The sequence below is a fragment of the Salvelinus sp. IW2-2015 genome, linkage group LG20 (genome assembly GCF_002910315.2).
Source record: "Salvelinus sp. IW2-2015 linkage group LG20, ASM291031v2, whole genome shotgun sequence".
In the NCBI taxonomy this organism is placed as follows: domain Eukaryota; kingdom Metazoa; phylum Chordata; class Actinopteri; order Salmoniformes; family Salmonidae; genus Salvelinus; species Salvelinus sp. IW2-2015.
Genome location: NC_036860.1, coordinates 77772713 through 77793992, shown reverse-complemented (window position 1 = coordinate 77793992; position 21280 = coordinate 77772713). Strand labels below are relative to the sequence as shown.

The 21280-nt window shown below is 45.3% G+C and overlaps 1 protein-coding gene across 1 annotated transcript in view; it reads right to left on the bottom strand.

Annotated features, from left to right (window-relative positions):
- Positions 1-21280, bottom strand: part of gas7a (growth arrest-specific 7a) — a 95313-nt gene that overhangs the window by 67842 nt on the left and 6191 nt on the right. The window contains 2 exon segments of the mRNA XM_070449792.1: positions 16738-16756; positions 16758-16795. Coding sequence (XP_070305893.1) covers positions 16738-16756; positions 16758-16795 — 57 coding nt within the window.

Here is a 21280-nt window from a genome sequence, read left to right as displayed (position 1 = left end):
ACACAACACACACACACACCACACACACACACACACCACCACACAACACACACACACACACACACACACCACAACACACACACCACACACACACCACACCACACACACACACACACACACACACACACACACACACACACACACACACACACACACACACACACACACACACACCAGAGACTGTAGGTACTCAGCCACTGTTGCTAAGCGACAAATTACTTTTGCTGTAAAGGCACAATCCCCATAATAACAAAAGATTCCAAGACCTCCTCCACTATTCTCAGAATGCTGTGGCTTCCTCCAACTCTGTGGTCACTCATTAAATCTCCTCTGACTGATGATGATATTAATTGTGGACCGCTTTGGTAAAAACATTTTCTAATAATAATAATCAAAAATAACCCATCTGATCTTCCAAACGACACAAGATGACACCCTAACAAGCTGTTACTCTTTCTTCTAACAACAAGTAAACAACACTTGAGTATGTTTAATGAGGTGGAAAACATGGCTGGCATTCAGATGATTCAGCCCTGTGCATCTTTCTTCCATCACACTCAGGACCAGCCTTATAATTAGGAGAACAAGGTAGGAAGACAAAGTTACGGTCTACTGGTCTCAAATCAGGGAGGCTGGTGTCACTTTAAAGAGAGGATAGGCTCATTAAAATGGATTAAAACACATTAAACACACTGTTCCGTTCACTCCATTCCAGTCATAGTATGAGCCATCCTCCTCCCAGCCTCCACTGTCTCTAATGGAGGGGCCAGGTCCATCCCATATGGGATCTGAACATGCTCAGTGGGACATTAAGTCTTCATCTGTCCATGACAGCTGGGAAACAGTGTTGACGCAACATGCATCATGGGACAACAGTAAAACACCCTCCTGGACTTACTCATGATGAACGCCATACTCAGCATCACGACTACAACCTCCCATTATTCCATATTACACGACACCACTTCTTCTACGCAATGAATGAGTCCCTAACAAAGCCATGAATATCATTCTATACAGAAACCTTAGATCGATAACTAATCCCCACCCTCCCCCTTAAAGAGATGAACATAATTGTAGAACGGGGCCATAACCTACATGCATCAACGGACTACAACCTACCCATTGTAAGTTGCCATCATAACCGACGACCATTTTCTAGAAGATGACTAAGTCTAAAAGCCAAATTAAATATCAATTATCACAGAACCAATACAACCACTTCATGCGATTCTCTTTACCACCGCAATAGTATGAAAAACTGCGATTATAATGGAATGAATGTAGCCTGAATCTAAGTGTCTCCTTTTTCGAGATTTAAGTCTGATGTTCAGCTATTTTCTACAGAAACATGACATCATGGTAAGTTAGTGACAGACAGCGATTTGAAGTACACGAAGGGCCAACAGCACCCTCAATCCTTGTCACAATGCCATCAATCAAGCCCTGTCACAAACAAAGCTCACCGTAAAAAAAGATCTACATATAAAAAAAATAATATTGTTTTCTATTATTTCCACATAATCAATTCAATTGTTTTCTGAATGGCTCCAGTGTTTCCCATGCAGTGTTTTCCCATTCACACCATTAATCAGCGTGCTATTGCTTTTTGTAACCATGGAAACTGTCCTTGCTGCATCTCTCTGTGCAGGGCGGTGGGCTTCACAATAGCAGACTGACAGCTCCCGTGCTGGAGCAAGGTCAGGCGAGCCCACAGCAGAAAACAACACTGGGACACACAGAACTGTCTGTTCAGCCTCGCCAGCACTCACCATTCCTGCCTACATTCCTCATATAGGTTACATAACCACGAGTCAGTGTCAGAACAACTTAAACACTCTGAGAGATGTTTTACATAATCTGGTTACATGTGGTCCACAACAAATCCCCTAATTTGCTAGAAATGGAGTTTCTATACATTTCTGAGTAATAATGAGTTAATGAATGCTAGTTATGGTAGTGGAGTAGGAATTCAAGCTGCTTGTGTGATTGTAAATGTTTTCATTAGCGTGTGTTGATGGAAGTAAAACAATTTTAATCGCTGTAAATGTGGAAGTCGTTGATTTGTGATTTTGGTGAATGCAGTCCTGGGTGAACTGCAGATATTCCTGCAGCTATGTGGGTCCATTTGGGTGGAAGGGATGCAGCATTAACACTCATAGAAATAATTCTATGCTCTTAGAGAGAAGACTCAGAGTGTGTCGATTCTGGATGGTCAGAGAAATATTCTAAATATACCGATGAGTCAACTGTCAGCTACAAGCTTGTGCTTTTCAAAGAAAAATTCAATAAAACAAAAGCCCATCATACATTAAGATATGATAAAATTGATTTCGCATGGATACCTATTCTACTCAAAAGTCTTGGCCAGCTTCGTGAGACTGAGAGAAAATCTGAAACTCTTCATTGCTGAGGACGCATCTCCTGTGTGTAAATGCAGCTTTGTGCAACTCAGTCCCAAATCCACAAGACTGATAGAAGGGATAGACACAGCTACAGTCCATGAGAAAAAATTAGCATTGAGTGTGAAACCCACTATTTCAGAACTGATTTCTATCCATAGGCTGTTTGGTGGTGGTAGTGTTCCTGCACTGTGGGTTCTCCCATTACTCAACAGAGATCTGCAGCCAAACACAGAGACTACACGTCTACACGACACACTGTAGCATAGTGGGTAGATGCAGTACATTTTTAACGTTGGCAGATGGTTAATGAAATAACACAAAAATTCTAGCCTATTGTCAGGTAAACATTGTTACTCTCTTTCTTCTGTTCAATTATCTCAAAAGGGAATAACCTAGCTAAAAATAAACATTCTGTCACATCTGCTGTTTCTCCCTGGTTGTCAATGTTGCATAGGGTCTTGTATCCTTAAACACAGTCTGAGCTGCTCCTGCTCTGAGAGAGAAAGAAACAACAGAAGTACTAGAAGAGAGAGAGAGAGAAAACAGGAAGACGATAGAGAGAGAACAAACAAGAGAGAAAGAGTAAGATGAGGGAGACAAGAGAGAGAATGTAGTGAGATTGGAGAGGTTCTGGTTTGGAGCTTCCAGGGTAACTCACTGTTATTCTTGGTTCTCCTTAATCTTCCTTGTTTGCCTCTTGGCTGGTGTAATTGATTCCCCGGTTTGTTGTGAGAACAGGAGCATCGTCAACGTCAAAGTCTCCTCAGGTTGTCAAAAGCCTGGTCCGCCTCCATCATCACACAATCACCTTCTCTCCTCCCTCTCTCTCCCTGCTCCTCACAGGGAAACCTTGCTCCTCAACTGAGGCTACCTCTCACAAGCCTTTGCTGCTGCCTGACGTATGGTGAGTACGAGTGTGAGACGCAGTCACGGGGTGGGGATGTGGGAGTGGGGGGGGGGTAGTAGGGGCTGGGGAGAATGGAGGGAGTGGTGGTTGGAGGTGAGAGGGTGTGCGAGGCGGTCTGGTGTAGCCTAGGAGCGTGACAGCTAGCCTCCGGCGTTAAACTGCTGTCACCCGATCTGGGGATGGCACGGAGCGAGGGAGGACTGAGCGGGCCGTGTCTCCCTACTGTCTATACTGAAACTTACTGAGACAACTTACATCGAGGAGCAGGCGGAAACGAAGGGAGAGAGTGCATGTTAGTCAATGTAACAACTATGTTCCCCATGCCAATAAAGCCCCCGCTGTAATTCAATTGATGAGATGGAAGACTGAAGCCGATTGAGGTGGGATTATTGTGCACACTTCGGGCATCACCAATAACCAATCCCTCTTCCCTCGTAATCAATCAATTTATTTTTTATAGTAGCCGCTTCTACATTCAGCTGAATATCTCGAACGTCTGTACAACACCCAGGCCCAAAACCCCAAACAGCTAGTAATGCAGGTGTAGAAGCACAGAGAGATAAAAAAGAGAACAGAGAGAGATAAGGAGTGTTGTGTGTGTGGAGATGAGAGAGAGATGAATGAGAGAGAAGAGAGAGAGAGAGGAGAGAGAGGAGCAGAAGAGTTTGAATGAGGGGAGGAGAGGATAAAGAGAGAGGAGAGGGGGGCAGGCCTGAGGAAATGGTCTTGAGTAATGAAACTAGAAGGCTAAGTATTATAAAGAAGCAAGTTGGAGGAAAAGAGGAGGAGGAAGAAAGAACCACAACAAAATGAACAGCCTCTCTGCCCCACATGGTGTGCTTTATAGCTTTCAGAGCTTTGGTGCGTTTGCCGGTGCGTGCTCGTGCGTGTGCTGCCGTGTGAGACTATTGTTTAGGGAATGTGGATGTGCATACAATACTTCTGACAGTATTGGTGTTTTTATCCTAATGTTAGCAATTCCAAGACGGTGTGTTGTTACAGATTGTCTGATGGTGATAGTTGTGTGGGACAGATGTCTGAATAGTTGTGGGTACAGATGATCTGATGATACGTTGTGTACAGATGTCTGAGCATAGTGTGGGTACAGATGTCTATAATAGTGTGGTCTGTACAGATGTCTATGATAGTCCGTGTGGTACAGAGTCTTGATAATAGTGTTGGGGACAGGAGGCTATAATAGTGTATTGTGCGGTACAGGATGTCTGATGGCATAGTGTGTGTGGGGTACAGGATGTCTGATAATAGGCTGTGAGGTTACAGCGATGATCTGCATGATGTGTGTGGGTACAGGATGTCTGATAAAGGTGGTACAGATGTCTGATAATAGTGTGTGAGTACAGGATGTTACTGATTAATAGTGTGTGCGGTACAGGATGTCTCGTGATAGTAGTGTGGGTACAGATGTCTGATGATAGTGTGTGGGTACAGGATGTCTGATGATAGTGGTACAGGATGTACTGATGATAGTTGTGAGTACAGGATGGCTGATTGATAGTGTGTGGGTACAGGATGTCTGATGATGTGGGTAACAGGATGTCTATAATAGTGTGTGGCATACAGGGGGGGATTCTGATAAATAGTGTGTAACAGGAATGTCTAGATAGGTGTGAGGGTACAGTATGTCTAATAATAGGTGTGGTTACAGGATGTCTAATAAAGTGTGTGGGCTACAGGATGTCTAATAATAGGTTGAGTTACAGCGCATGTCTAAAATAGACGTTGTGGAGCTAAGGGAGTATGTTTAATGAGGTGGAAAACATGGCTGGCTATTCAGATGATTCAGCCCTGTGCATCTTTCTTCCATCACACTCAGGACCAGCCTTATAATATGGAGGAGACAAGGTATGGAGGAGACAAAGTTACGGGTCTACTGGTCTCAAATCAGCGGAGGCTGGTGTCACTTTAAATGAGAGGATAGGCTCATTAAAATGGATTAAAACACATTAAACACACTGTTCCGTTCACTCCATTCCAGTCATTAGTATGAGCCATCCTCCCTTCACCAGCCTCCACTGTCTCTAATGGAGGGGCCATGGTCCATCCCATATGGGATCTGAGACATGCTGCAGTGGGGGACATTATAGTCGTTCATCTGTCCATGACAGCTGGAAGACAGGTCATGTGACGCAACATGCATCATGGGACAMCAGTAAAACACCCTCCTGGACWGACATCATGATGAACGCCATACTCAGCATCAACGACTACAACCTCCCATTATTCCATYATTACACGACACCACTTCTTCTACGCAATGAATGAGTCCCTAAACAAAGCCATGAATATCAATTATCACAGACCAATTACCCATTCATGCGATTTCTCTTTACACTGCAATGTATAAAACTGCATTATAATGGAATGAATGTAGCCTAATCTAGTGGTCTCCTTTTCTGAGATATTTAGTGCTTGATCCGTTCATATTTCTACAGAAGACATGACATCATGGTTAAAAACAGCACAACAGCACCCCAATCCTTTGTCAACAATGCCATCAATCAAGCCCTGTCAAAACAAAGCTCACCTGTAAAAAAAAGATCTACATATAAAAATAAAATATTTGTTTTCTATTTTTCCACAATATCAATTCAATTYGTTTTCTGAATGGCTCCAGTGTTTCCCATGGCAGTGTTTTCCATTTCARCACCATTAATCAGCGTGCTATTGCTTTTGTAACCATGGAAACTGTCCTTGCTGCATCTCTCTGTGCAGGTCGGTGGGGCTTCACAATAGGCAGACTGACAGCTCCCGTGGCTGGAGCAGGTCAGCGAGCCCACCGAGCAGAACCAACACTGGGCACACACAGAACTGTCTGTCAGCCCTCAGCCCAGCACTCACCATCTCCTCCTACATTCCTCATTATAGGTTACATAACCACGAGGTCCAGTGTCAGAACAACTTAAACACTCTGAGAGATGTTTTACATAAATCTGGTTACATGTGGTCCACACAAATCCCTAATTTGCTAGAAATGAGTTATCTATATTTCTGAGGTATAAGGAGTTTAATGAATGCTAGTTATGAAATACGTGGGAGTAGGAATCAAGCTGCCTTTGTATTGTAAATGCTTTTCATTAGCTGTGCTTGATGGAAAGAGTAGAACACTATGTGTAATCATGCTTGTAAATGTGGAAGTGGTTGATTTGTGCTTTTGGTTGAATGCAGTCCTGGGGGTGAACGGCATTGTTCCTGCAGCTATTGTGGGTCTTCATTGGGGGTTGGAAGGATTGCGCATTACACTTATAGAATATGATTTTATGTCTTCTATGAGAAGAAGACTAGAGGGCTGCGTTCTGGATGTCGAGGATACTAAATATAGCCCGAATGTCAACTGTCACTACGAAAGCTTTGCTGCTTTTCAAGAAAATCAAAACCCATCATACATTAAGCATATGATGAAACATATTTGCTGCATGGGCATACCTTTCTTACTCAAGTCTGGGCAGCTTCTGTGAAACTAGAGAATCTGAAAACTTTTCATTGCTTTATGAGGACGCAATCTCACTGCTGTGTAAATGCAGCTTGTGCAAAGCCTCAGTCCAAAACACACAAGACTGATATAGAATGGGAGTAGACACAGTACAGTCCATTGAGAAAAAATAGCAGTTGACCATGTGGAAACCCACTAATTAAAGACTGATTTCTATCCAATAGGCTGTTATGGTTGGTGGCAGGTTACACTGACTGTGGTTTCCCCCATTACTTCAACAGAGATCTGCAGCCAAACACAGAGACACACTGCACTACACGGACACAACGTAGCATAGTGGGTAGATGCCAATACATTTTAACGTCTGGAGATGGTCGATGAAATACACAAAAAATCCGAGCCTATTGTCAGGTAAAACATTGTTATCTATCTTTCTTCTGTTCAATTATCTCAAAAGGAATAATCTACTAAAAAATAAACATTCTTCACATCTGCTGTTTCTCGCCTGGTTAATGGCTGCATAGGTCTGTAATCCTAAACACAGTCTGAGGCTGCTGCTGGCTCTGAGAGAGAAAGGAAACAAACAGAGATAGACGAGAAGGAGAGAGAGGAAAACAGAGAGAGATCTAGAGAGTTGAGAACAAGCACAGGAGAGAAGAGAGAGCAGTGAGGAGAACAGAGAGAGATGGGTATTTGAGATGGAGAGTTCTGGGTTTTGGAGCTCCAGGGTACTCACTGTTATTCTGGTCTTCCTTAGATCTCCTTGTTTGCCTCCTTGGCGGTGAATTGTTCCCCGTGTGTTCTGTTGTGAGAGACAGGAGCATCGTCAACGTCAAAAGCTCTCCTCGGTGTCAAAAGCTGGCCGCCTCCATCATCACACCAACACTCTTCTTCCTCCCTTCTCTCTGCCTCCTCACGGGAAACCTTGCTCCATGCAAACTGAGGCTAGCTCTCACAAGTCCTAGCCTGATGCCTACGTTGGTGAGTCGAGTGGAGACGCAGTCCACGAGGTTGGTGCGGGTGGGGGGGGGTGAGTTAGGGTGGGGAGAATGGAGCGGCGAGGTGTGAGGGCAGGAGGGGGTGTGAGGCGGTTCGTGTAGTCCTAGAGCGTGACGAGGCTAGCCTCCGGTTAAACTGCTGTCAACCCGAGTCTAGAGGTTGATGGCAGGGGGAGGATTGCAGCGGGGCCCCGTCTCCCTACTGTCTATACTGAAAACTATGAGACAAACATGGATGGAGCAGCGGAAGAGAGCGAGAGAGTGCTTTAGCAATGTCAACATTATGTTCCCCATTGCCAATAAAGCCCTCCTGAATTCAGTTGAGGATGGGAAGACTGAAGGAGCAGGTGGGGATTTTATAGCACATTCGTCACCATGCCTCCTCTTGCCTTCTTCAATCAATCAATTTTATTTTTATATAGCCCTTCAGTACATAGCTAATATCTCGAAGCTGCTGTAAACAAACACCCAGCCAAAAACCCCAAACAGCTAGCTATGCAGGTGTAGAAGCACAGAGAGATAGAAAGAAAGAGGACAGAGAGAAAAGGAGTGCTGCTGTTGTGTAGAGAGAGAGAAATCGAGAGTAGGACACGTAAGAGTAGAATGAGACCTAAAGAAGACGAGAGGAGAGAGAGTAGTGAGTAACATTTGAATTGACTGAGAGCGAGCGAGATTAATAGACACGGCGTAGCAGGAGACCGGCTGCGCACGCGCTCTGCCGGGACCTCAATGGTCTTTTATCCTCTCCTCCCTTAGTAATGATAATAGAAGGCCGCTAATTATTCCATAAAAGCGTAGACGTGGAGGAAAAAACCGACGGAGGGGAGGACAAGTAACAAACCCACAACAACGAGCGGGACGGCAGACCAGCCCATCTGTCGTGCCGCCACATGTGTGATTGATGAGCCTTGCAAGAGCTTGCGGCGATGCTGCGTGCGATGCGTGCCGTCGCAGTGCTGCGTGTGAGACTTGTGTTTAGGGAGATGGTTATGTGCATACAATACTGTCATACAGTGTTGGATGTTTTAGCTAATGACAATTCAGAGCGTGTGGTACAGGATTCTGAGGATAGTGTGTGGTACAGGAGCTGATGATTAGTGTGTGGGTACAGGATGTCTGATGATAGTGTCGTGGGTACAGGATGTCTGATATAGTGTGTGGGTACAGGATGTCTGATAATGAGGTGTGTGGTTACAGGAGTCTGATGATAGTGGTGGTACAGGATTGTCTTGATAATAGGTGTGGGTACAGGAGTTCTGATAATTAGTGCTGTGGTACAGGATGTCCTGATGATAGTGTGTGGTAAAGGATGTCTGATAATAGTGTGTGGGTACAGGATGTCCTATCGATAGTGTGTGGGTACAGGATGTCTGATAATTAGTGTCTGGTACAGGATGTCTGATAATAGCTGTGTGGGTACAGGATGTCTGATGATAGTGTGTGGGTAGGCAGGATGTCATGATGATAGTGTGTGGTTACAGGATTCGATGCATAGTGTGTGGGTACAGGCATGTCCTGAATGATAGTGCTGTGGGTACGAGATGTCTGATGATAAGTGTGTGCGGTACAGGATGTTCTGATGATAGTGATGTGGGGGTAACAGGATGTCTGATGATAGTGTGGGCGGTACCAGGATGTCTGATAATAGTGTGTGATTACAGGATGTCTGATAATAGTTGTGTGGCGTACAGGATGTCTGATGATAGTGTGTGGGGACAGGGATGTCTAATAATAGTTGTGGTAACAGGGCATGTCTAATAATAGTGTGTGCGGTACAGGATGCGTCTAATAATAGTGTGTGGGACAGGATGGCTAATAATAGTGTGTGGGTACAGCTGAATGTCTAATTAATATGTGTGTCGGTACAGATGTCTGATGCATAGTTGTGGGTACAACGGATAGTCTAATAATCAGGTGTGTACAGGATGTCTAATAATAGTGTGTGGGCTACAGGATGTCTGATGATAGTGTGTGGGTACAGGATGTCTAATAATAGCTGTGTGAGGTAACAGGATGTCTGATAATAGTGTGTGCTACAGGATGTCTAATAATAGCTGTGTGGGTACAGGATGTCTGATGATAGGTGTGTGGTACAGATGTCTGATGTAGGTGTGGGTACAGGATGTCTGATGATAGTGTGTGGGCTACAGGATGTCCCTGATGATATGTGGGGTACAGGATGTCTAATAATAGGTGTGGGAATTACAGGATGTCTGCATGATAGGTGTGTGCGGTACAGATGTCTCGATAATAGTGTGTGGGCTAACAGATGTTGATGATTAGTGTGTGGGTACAGAGTCTGATGAATAGTGTGTGGGTAACAGGATGTCTGATAATTAGTTGTGGGTACAGTGGATGTCAATAATAGCTGTTGGGTACAGGATGATCCCTGATGATAGCGTGGGGTTACAGGATGTCTGAATATGAGTGTGTGCGTAACAGTGATGTCTGATAATGACAGGGTGTTGGGTACAGGGCATGTCTGAGTAATTTAGTGTGTCGGGTACTAGGATTCTGATGATAGTGTGTGGGTACAGCGATGTCTGAAGATAGTGTGTGCGGTACAGGAGTGTCTGATAATAGTTTGTGGTACAGGATGTCTGCGATAATAGTGTGTGGTACAGGATCGGTCTGATGATAGTGTGTGCCGGTGCTTTACAGGATGCTCTGATTAATAGTGTGTGGGTTACAGGAATGTCTGATAATAGTGATGGGTACAGGATTGTTCTAATAATAGTGTGGGCGCTACAGGATGTCCTAATAATAGGTGTGGATACATCATGTCTGATGCATAGTGCTGTGGGTACAGAGGTCTGATGATAGTGTGGAGGTACAGATGTCTGATAAAAGTGTGTGTGTACAGGATGTCTGATAATAGTGTGTGGGTACAGGATGTCTGATGATAGTGTGTGGGCTACAGGATGTCTGATGATATGTGTGCGGTACAGGATGTCTGATAATAGTGTGGTGGGACAGGCATGTCTATGATAGTGTGTGCGGTTACAGGACTGTCTATGATAGTTCGTGGGTACAGGATGCTACATGATAGTGTGGGCGTGACAGGATGTTCTGATAAAAGTGTGTGCGGTACAGGATGATCTAAGAATAGTGTGTGGGTACAGGATTGTCTGATGATAGTTGTGGCGTACAGGATGTCTGATTGATAGTGTGTGGCGACAGGATGTCTGAATGATAGTGTTGTGGTACAGGAGTCTGATGATAGTGTTGGGTACAGGCTGTCTGATGATAGTGTGTGGGTACAGGATGTCTGATAAATAAGTGTTGGGTACAGGAGTCTGATATGATAGTGTGTGGTGACGGAGGTCTGATGATAGTGTGTGGGCTACAGGATGTCTGATAATAGTGTGTGGGTACCAGGAGGTCTGATGATAGTGTGTGGGTACGAGGATGTCTGATGATAGTGTGTGGGTACAGGATGTCTGAGATAGTGTGTGTCGTACAGGATGTCGTGATGATAGTGTGTGGGTAACAGAGTCTGATGATAGTGTGTGGGTACAGGATGTCTGATATAGTGTAGTGTACAGGATGTCTATGGATAGTGTGTGGCGTACAGAGATGTCTTGATACATACGTTGTGGGATAAGGATGTCTATGCATAGTGCTGTGGGTTTACAGGAATCTCCGATCTACAATAGTGTGCTGGGTACAGCGATCGTCTGATGGATATGTGTGGGTACAGGAGTGTCTGGATGATTAGTGTTGTGGGTACAGGATGTCTGATAAATAGTGTTGGTGGGGTAAAATACAGTGATGTCTGATGATAGTGTGTGGGTACAGGATGTTCTGATGAATAGTGTTGTGGGTTACAGAGTGTCTGATAATAAGTGGTGGTTACAGGATGTCTGATAATAGTGTGTGGGTACAGGATGTCTGGATATAGGTGTGGGTACAGAGCTCTGATCAATAGTCGTGTGGGTACAGGATGTCTGATAATAAGTGTGTGCGGGTGAAACCAAGGGGGGGGAATGTCTTTGAATTAAGATAGTGTGTGAGGTAACCAGGATGTCTTAATATAGTGTGTGGGTACAGGATGTCTGATGATAGTGTGTGGGTACAGGATGTCTGATAATAGTGTGTGGGTACAGGATGTCTGATGATAGTGTGTGCGTGTTTGCGGAGGTGTGTTTGTGGAGGGCTGATGCATATTTGGATGTTTTTCAGGGGTGGGGGTCCAGAGGGTAGATGAGCGGAAGAATTGATGTACACATGTGTGAGTGCATCGTATGTGAGTGCGGAGGGAGCCAAAGGGTGTGTGTGTGTTTACCCACGCGCGTGTGGTGGTGTTATCTGTGTGGGCAAGGCTGCAGCCACACTTATCCTCTCTTTCTCGCTCTCTCTCTCTCTCTCTCACTATCCTTCTCTCCCTCGCTCGTTCTACTCTCTCTCTCTTTCTACTATCTCCCTCTCTCGTTCTACTCTCTCTCTCTTGTTCTACTATCTCCCTCTTTCTCGTTCTCTCTCTAATGATGGCGTTCCACCAGAGGCTGCAGCATGTTTGCAGCGAAAAGCAGAGCTGCCACCGTACGTACACGTGATCGCCCCAAGGACACCCCCCCACTGTGCCCTCCTCTCCACCCCTGCTTATTACAACACCCCCCTGCAGAGGCCAACACAACAACACAGCCAGCTGTAGTAACCCAGTGAAAGCCTCATGCTTTGCATCGACGCACTCTCACCTTCCTCCTCCGAAACATGGCGCCGTTGACCAGCACCTACCGATGTGTCCGGGCTGCTCGGAGCGTGGCGATCCAGCCAGCGGACTATCCCAGAAACYCAGGACGCCCAGTTCTCCCAGTTTGAGCTATAAAGATTCTCTTGCTGGTGTCCTTTCAAAAGCTGACAACAAACCCTGCGGCGTGGTCCAAATCTCAGCTGCCCATATGGCCCAAATCTGTCCATCTATTCTCCCGTTAGCTGATGACGGGGTACTCACTAACGGTGAGTAATTAGTCACGTGGGTTGGCCACTTCTTGGCCCAGGTTCATAGCTGCTCAAAGCAGGACTGGGGAGGACCATAGAGGACAATTTTTGTCCTGAAGAATGTTTGATGCGTGCGATGGATTTCAAGCATACCATATCAAGAATAAACAGTGAATTATTGCATTAAAATAGTAAAAAAAAAAAATTGTTTGCCTGCAACATGTTATAGGTGTTACAGGAACCATTACTGAGTTTGAGCTGCTTAATGTTGATGTGAATTCAATATCAGACAACAATTTCACTCCGATCAATACGTTGAGCTGATTGCAATGTTCCAACCGTAATAGACTTAACGGGTTGGACAAAATATAGGTGTATCGGGTGAAGTCCCTTTTAAAAAGGGTATTGCAGACTGCAGTGCTGAGTGTGGTTATAGGTAGTTGATGGTTTTGGACTAGTCAGCAATCGCCGAGGGGTGTTATGTTCGCACCTGACAGTAATGAGGATCTATTAGATGTGCAACAGCAGCGGGGTCCAACGAGGGTCAACTCTAGCTTACGAGCATTGACTTCACATTGCATATGTAATGGTATTTACCCTGTAGTTTAGACAGACTAACTACATTACCACCCAACTACAGACAGTTTGACAAGTGCAGTTTGCCTATCAAACCAAGAGCGACAGTCTCGTGTCCTCTACCTGAATTTCATCTATACATCATTTCTAGCCTAAATCGCTGAGGAACATGTCAGAAGGTTCATTTCATTGCCTGGAGCGTTTAGAAATTGTGAGCTGGACCTCTGCACACACTTGGAATGGTTTAGCTTCTGGGGAGAGAGACATAAATATCACTAACGCAGAGAAATAACCCAGCTTAAAACATGACAAACACAGAAAATAACCCATGCTTAAAGACAAAAACACAGAATATAACCAATGCTTAAACGAATTACAACACAGAAAATAACCCATCTGTAAAGAACATAACAACCAGAATATAACCTATGCTTAAAGACATTAAACACAGAAATAACCATCCTAAGAATAAAAACAAATAGCTACAACAGACAGAAAATTAACCATGCTTAAAGACATACACAGCGGTGTCAACAATTAAACTCTTGCCACCTTACCTAGACTATTCAGAAAATAAGCTCTCCCCCGGCTGTACGTAAGCGCCGCGAACACACACATCACACATACACACAGCACACAACACAGCACACACACACACACACACCACACACACACACAGCGACATCACACACACACACACACAACACACACACACATCACACACACACACACACACACACCACACACAACACACACACACACACATCACGAGACTGTAGGACTTCAGCCACTGTTGCTAAAGCGACAAATACTTTTGCTGTAAAGGCACAATCCCATAAAACAAAAGATTCCAACCTCCGTCACACATTCTCAGAATGCTTGGCATTGCCTCCAACTCTGTGTACTCATAATTTATGTCAAGTGATATCGTGTTGACCGCTTCGGTAAAAACATTTTCAATATAAGTAACCAAAATCAACCCATGCTGCTCTGTCCAAAGCCACATCAAGATTGACCAACACCAACCAAGCTGTTACTCTTTCTTGCTTAACAACAATGACAACAGCTGTTTAGGAACCGCTGAATGTAGCCTGATTCTACATCAACTCGCCATAGTGGGAGGTATAGGAGACAACCATTGGACTGGCTCATATCAGGAGTGCATGTAAATGCAAAAGCTCAAAAGGGTAACATTAACACTGTTTCTCATGCCATTCCAACCTCATAGAGACCATCTCCTAACTAGCACAGGACCAGACGGTCTCCCTGGCCAATAAGGAGGGCTGAACATGCCTATCCATATGGGAGATGATGGCATGCATTATAAGTGGACGGCATTACAGCTTGAAACATCACTGTCGAATTACTCGCATCCAGTCGCTAGTCATGGACAGCCACTCCATACCAGCCTCCCAACTCTCATAATTGGAGCGAGGCATGATGACCCACCATAGGATCTAGACGCTCCAGCGCTGACCCATTAAGTCCGCATCGTGCCATGGTACAGCTGGATCACCAGCGTAAACTGTCACGCAACATCGATCATGGTCCTAACAAGTCATAACTACCTCTCGATCCGACCCAGTATGACGCCACACTCTTATCCATGACGACCCCATTTACGACACTTGCTAGCATGAATTGTCCCTGAACAACGACAATGAAACTCATATCCAGCCCAATTACCATTAGCATTACACGCAGCTATAAACCTAATGGAATTGAATGTAGCCGGATAATCTATTGGTCTCCTTCTGAGATATTCAGTGCTTGATCCTTCATATTTCTAGAAGACCAGAATCAGAAGCTTTATTACACATCTTATGGGAGTGGATATAACGGAGTGACAACAGACCCTCAATCCTTTGTCAACAATGCCATAATCAAGCCCCGTCAAACCACAAGCTCAACCTGTAGAAAAAGATCTAATAAAAATAATAATATGTTTTCACTTTTCCACAATATCAATTCAATTTTTTCTGACATGGCTCATTCCCATGGCAGTGTTTTCCCATTTCACACCATTAGATCAGTCGGCATTGCTTTAACCAGGAAACTGTCCTTTCGCATCTATCTGTGCAGCTCGTGGGCTTCACAATAGGCAAGACGACAGCTCCCGTGGCTTAGGAGTCAGGTCAGCGACCCACCGAGCGAAACCAAACCTGGGCACACACAGAACGTCTGTCAGCCCAGCACTCAGCATGCTCCTCCTACATTCCTCATTATAAGGTTACATAACCACAAGGTCCACGGTCAGAACAAACTTGAACACTCTGAGGATGTTTTACATAAACTGGTACTGATGTGGTCCACACAAATCCCTAATTTCTAGAAATGAGTTTCTATATTCTGAGTATAATGAGTTTAATGAATGCAGTTATGGATACGTGGGAGTAGGAATTCAAGCTGCTTGTGTGATGTAAATGTTTTCTTAGCTGTTGTTGATGGAGAGTGAGAACATCATTGTACATGGCTGTAATGTGGAAGTGTTGATGTTGTGTTTTGGTGAATGCAGTCCTGGGTGAACTGCATTGTCCTGCAGCATTGGGGTCCATTGGGGTTGGGAGGGATGCAGCATTACACTCATAGAATATTTTCGTTATGTCTTCGCAGGAAGAAAGACTCAGAGGGCTCGTCAGACTAAATTATAGCCCGAGATGTCAACTGTCAGCTACAAAAGGCTTGTGCTTTCAGAAAATCAAGCCCAATCATACATATTAAGAGTATGATAAAACATGACTTTGCTGCATGGGATACCTATTCTTACTCAAAGTCTGTGGCAGCTTCTGTGAACTGAGAGAGAAATCTGAAACTCTTCTTGTTCGAGGACGCATCTCCTGTGGTACAATGCAGCTTGTGCAAGCCTCAGTCCCAAATCCACAAGCTGATAGAAGGGAGTAGAACACAGTACAGTCCATGAGAAAAAGATTAGCGTGAGTGTTGGAAACCCCACTATTAAGACTGATGTTCTATCCAATAGGCTGTTTGGTTGTGTGGCAGTGTTCCTGCACTGTGGGTTCCCATTACTCAACAGAGATCTGCAGCAAACACAGAGACTACACTGCTACACGGACACACTGTAGCATAGTGGTAGATGCAGTACATTTTAACGTTGGCAGATGGTTGAATGAAATACACAAAAATCTAGCCTATTGTCAGGTAAAAACATTTTTATTTCCTTCTGTTCAATTATCTCAAAAGGGAATAATCCTAGCTAAAAATAAAATTCTGTCACATCTGCGGTTTCTCCCTGGTGTAATGGTGCATAGGGCTGTATCCTAAACACAGTCTGACGCTGCTGCTGCTCTGAGGAGAAAGGAAAAAACAACAGAGATAGACAGAGAGAGAGAGAAACAGAGAGAGAGAGAGAGAAAACACAGAGAGAAAGAGAGAGTGAGGGAGACAGAGAGAGATGGGTTGGAGATGGAGGGTTCTGGGTTGGAGCTCCAGGGTACTCACTGTTATCTTGGTTTCCTTGATCCTTGTTCTGCCTCTTGGCTGGTGAATTGTCCCCGTTCTGTTGAGAGACAGGAGCATCGTCAACGTCAAAGCTCTCCTCGGTGTGCAAAGCTGGCCGCCTCCATCATCACACACACCGCTCTTCTCCTCCTGCTCCTCCTCTGCTCTACGGGGAACCTGCTCCTGCAACTGAGGCTGCCTCACATGCCTGCTGATGCCTGACGTGGTGAGTCGAGTGGAGACGCGTCACGGGGGTGGGGGGTGAGTAGGGGGCTGGGAGAATGGAGGGGGTGTGGAGTGGGGGGGTGGTAGCGGTTGGTGTAGTCCTAGCAGTCGTGACGAGGTAGCCTCGGTTAAACTGCTGTCACCCCAGTCTGGAGGTTGAGGCAGGGGGAGGATGGAGAGGAGCCCTGCTCCCTACTGTCTATACTGAAAATAGTGAGACAATCATGGATGGAGCCAGCGGAAGAGAGCGAGAGGAGTGCCTGTAGCAGATGTAAACTCAGTTGTCCCATGCCAATAAAGCCCCCCTGAATCAGTGAGGATGAAAGACTGAAGGAGAGGTGGGGATTTTTCACATTCGATCACCATGCCTCCTCTTCCCCTCCTTCCGAGGAGATACTAGAGAAAGAGACAGAGAGACGAGAAAGGAGTGTGTGGGTGTGTGAAGAGAGAGAGAGAGGGAGAATGAGAGAGAGACCGAGAGAGAGAGAGAAGAGAGGGTTTTGAATGAGGGAGGAGAGATAAAGAGAGAGGAGAGGGGGCATGCGGTGCCTGAGGGAAATGGCTTAGTAATGACTAACTCTAGAAGGCTAATTTATTATTAAGAGCGCCAAGTTTGGAGGAAAAGAGGAGGAGGAAGAAAAAATCGCACAACCAAGAAGCAGCCTCTTCTGGCCCCACATGTGTGTCTATGAGCTTCAGCTTGGGCGGACTTGCTGGCTTGCGTCTGTCGTGCGCGTGCGTGCGTGAGGTTGCGTGGCCGTCGGCCGTGCGTGGTGATGTAGATAATGTGGTTGTTAGGGAGATGTGTATGTGCAGTACACATACTGTCTGAACAGTGCTTGGTGTGTGTCTAGCTAATGACATTCAGAGCGGGTAGGGATTCTGTATGTAGGATGTACAGGATGTCTAGATGATAGTGGTGGGTCACGGATGTCTGATGACTAGTGTGTAGGGTACAGTGATTCTGATGCATAGTGTGTGGGACAGGGTCTGTAGTGGGTAGCAGGATGTCTCGGATATCAGGTGTGGGTACCAGGATGTCTGATGAATAGTGGTGGGTCACAGGATGTCTGATTAATGTGTGTGGGTTACAGTGCTATTGAGTCGTTACGAGATCCGTCTGCATATACCGGTGTGTGCGGTACAGGAGTCATGAGTTGTGTGGGTACGGATTTATATAGTCGTGGTGGCGATGCGCTGATATAGGTGTGTTGTACAATGGTCTGGTAGTTGTCTAAGGAGCTAATGATAGTGTGGGTGGGTCAGGATGTCTGCATGGATTAGTGTGTTGGTACAGATGTCTCGATTACTGAGGTACGAGTCTGATGTGAGGCTGTACAGGATGTCTGATATAGTGTGTGGTACATGAATGTCTGATATAGTGTGTGGTACAGGATGTCTGAATGATAGTGTGTGGTACAGGATGTCTATAATAGTGTGTGGGTACAGGATGTCTGATGATAAGTGTGTGGGTTACAGGATGTCGATAATAGTGTGTGGGTACAGGATGATCTAGGATGATGCTAGTGTCGGGTACAGGATGTCTTATAATAGGTGGTGGTACAGGATGTCTGATGAATAGTGTTGTAGGTACAGGATGTGTCTGAATAGTTGTGTGTACAGGATGCTCTGATAATAGTGTACGTGGGAGGTAAGGCTGGATGGGTCTGTATGATAGTGTGGGTACAGGATGTCTGATGATAGTGTGTGGGGTACAGATGTGCTGATAGTGAACGCTGTTGTTACGGTTCTACGCAGTATGTCTATAATAGTGGTGGGTTAAGGATGTGCTGATGATAGTGTGTGGGTACAGATGTCTGTGATAGTGTGTGGTACAGGATGTCTGATAATAGTGTGTGGGTACAGGATGCTCTGATATCAGTGTGTGGGTACAGGATGTCTGATGTAGTGTGTGGGTCAGGATGTCTGATGATAGTGTGTGGGTACAGGATGTCTTATGATAGTGTGCGGTCGTACAGGATGGGTCTGATGATAGTGTGTGGTGTACAGGATGTCTGATAATAGTTGTGTGGTACAGGATGTCTGACGTAATAGTGTGTGGGTACAGGATGTCTGATAATAGTGTGTGGTACAGGATGTCTGAATATAGTGTGTGGGTACAGGAAGTGTCTGATATATAGTGTGTGGGTACAAGTGTCTGATGATAGTGTGTGGGTACAGGTTATTATAATCTGGTACAGGATGTCTGATGATAGTGTGTGGGTAACAGGGATGTTGATGATAGTGTGGAGGGTACAGGATGTCAGATTAGTGTGTGGGTACAGGATGTCATGAAGATGTTGTTGGTACAGGATGTCTATATATAGTGTGTGGGTACAGAGATGTCTATAATAGGTGTGCGTACAGGATGGTCTGGATAATAGTGTGTGGTGTGATAAGGCATGTACGGATGTCTGATAGATGTGTGTGGGTACAGGAGTATGTCTGATAAAGTGTGTGGGTACAAGGATGTCTGATATAGTTTGTTGGGTACACGGATGTCTAGATATAGTGTCTTGTGGTACAGGACGTCTGGATGATAGTTGTGTGGGTACAGGAGGTCTGATGATTAGTGTGTGTACAGGATGTCTGATATAGTGTTGTGGGTACAGGATGTCTGATAATAGTGTGTGGGAGTCATGCTTGAGATGTCTGATAGATAGTGATTGCTGGGTACGGATGTCTTGATACTAGAGAATGTCTGGTAACAGGATGTCTGATAATAGTGTAGTGGGTACAGGATGTCTGATGATAGTGTGTGGGTACAGGATGTCTGATGATAGTGTGGTGGGTACAGGATGTCTGATAATAGTGTGTGGGTACAGGATGTCTGATAATAGTGTGTGGTACAGGATGGTCTGATGATAGTGGTGCTGGGACATGGTGTCGGATAATAGTGTGTGGGTACAGGATGTCTTGATGATAGGTGTGGTACAGGATGTCGATAATAGTGTGTTGGGTACAGGATGTCTGATAATAGTGTGTGTACAGGATGTCTATAATAGTGTGTGGTACAGGATGTCTGATGATAGTTGTTGGTACAGATGTCTGTGATGGCCGCGATCGTAGTGTTGGGTACAGGATGTCTAGAACTAATAGTGTGTGGGTACAGATGTCTGAATGATAGTCCCGTGTGGATACAGGATGTACTGATTAATAGTGTGTGGGTACAGATTACGATGATAGGTTGCTGGGCTAGATTAATAGTGTGTGTGGTACAGGATGTCTGCATGATATGTGTGGTACAGCTGACGTCTGATGAATAGTGTGTGGTACAGGTGTCTGATTGGAATAGTGTGTGGCGTACAGGATGTCCTGATGATAGTGTGGTACGGTCTAGTGTGGACGGATGTCTGAATCAGATAGTGTGTGGGACCAGGTGTTGATTGTTGTGTGGGTACAGGAGTTGTCTAGTACATAGTGTGTTGGAGGCAGGGATTGATATCAGCTGCGCTGGTCACGGTCGTGTGTGGTACAGCGGAATGTCGATGAGGTGGTACTGATGTGAATGGTGTGTACAGGATGTCTGATGATATGTTGTGGTCAACATTAATAGGTAGGGTCGATGCGTTGAAGGGGTAGGATGTTGATATAGTGTGGGGTACAGGATGTCTGAAGTTGGTAGAGATAATAGTTGTGGCGGTACAGCATTCGATAATAGTTGCGGTCAATCTGATAGATAGTGTGTGGGTAACAGGATGTCTAATGTAATATGTTGTACAGTGTCGATAGCCAGAAGATGTCTATAGTATAGGATTGAATGGAGTGTGTGGCGTAACAGGATGTCTGCATGCATAGTGGTGCGGTGGTTTGTGGAAGTGTGTTTCGTTCGAGAGGGCTGATGCATCTTTGGATGTTTATTCAGGAGTGTGGCGGGTTCAGAGGTGTGATGAGAGGAAGATGATGTACTTAGCCATGAGCGCAGAGTTGAGTGCATTGTATGTGAGTGCGGAGGGAGCCGAAGAGTGTGTCTGTGTGTGCTTTTGTTTCCAACGCGCACTGTGTTGGGTTATCTGCTGTGGCAGGCGCTGCAGCCACCTTTCCTCTCTATTCTGCTCTCTCTCTCGCTCTCGCTCTTCTCTTCTCTCCCTCTACCTCTCCTTTCTGACTTATCTCCCTCTCTCGCTCTTCTCTAATGATGGACGTTCCACCGAGGCTGGCCAGATATGCTTTGCAGCGAAAAGCAGAGCTGCCACCGTACGTACACGTGAATCGCCCCAAGACACATCACCCCACTGTGCCCTTCTCTCCCACCCCTGCATTAAACCCCATGGGCCCTAACACCACTTACAACCCCCCCTGCAAAGGCCAAACAACA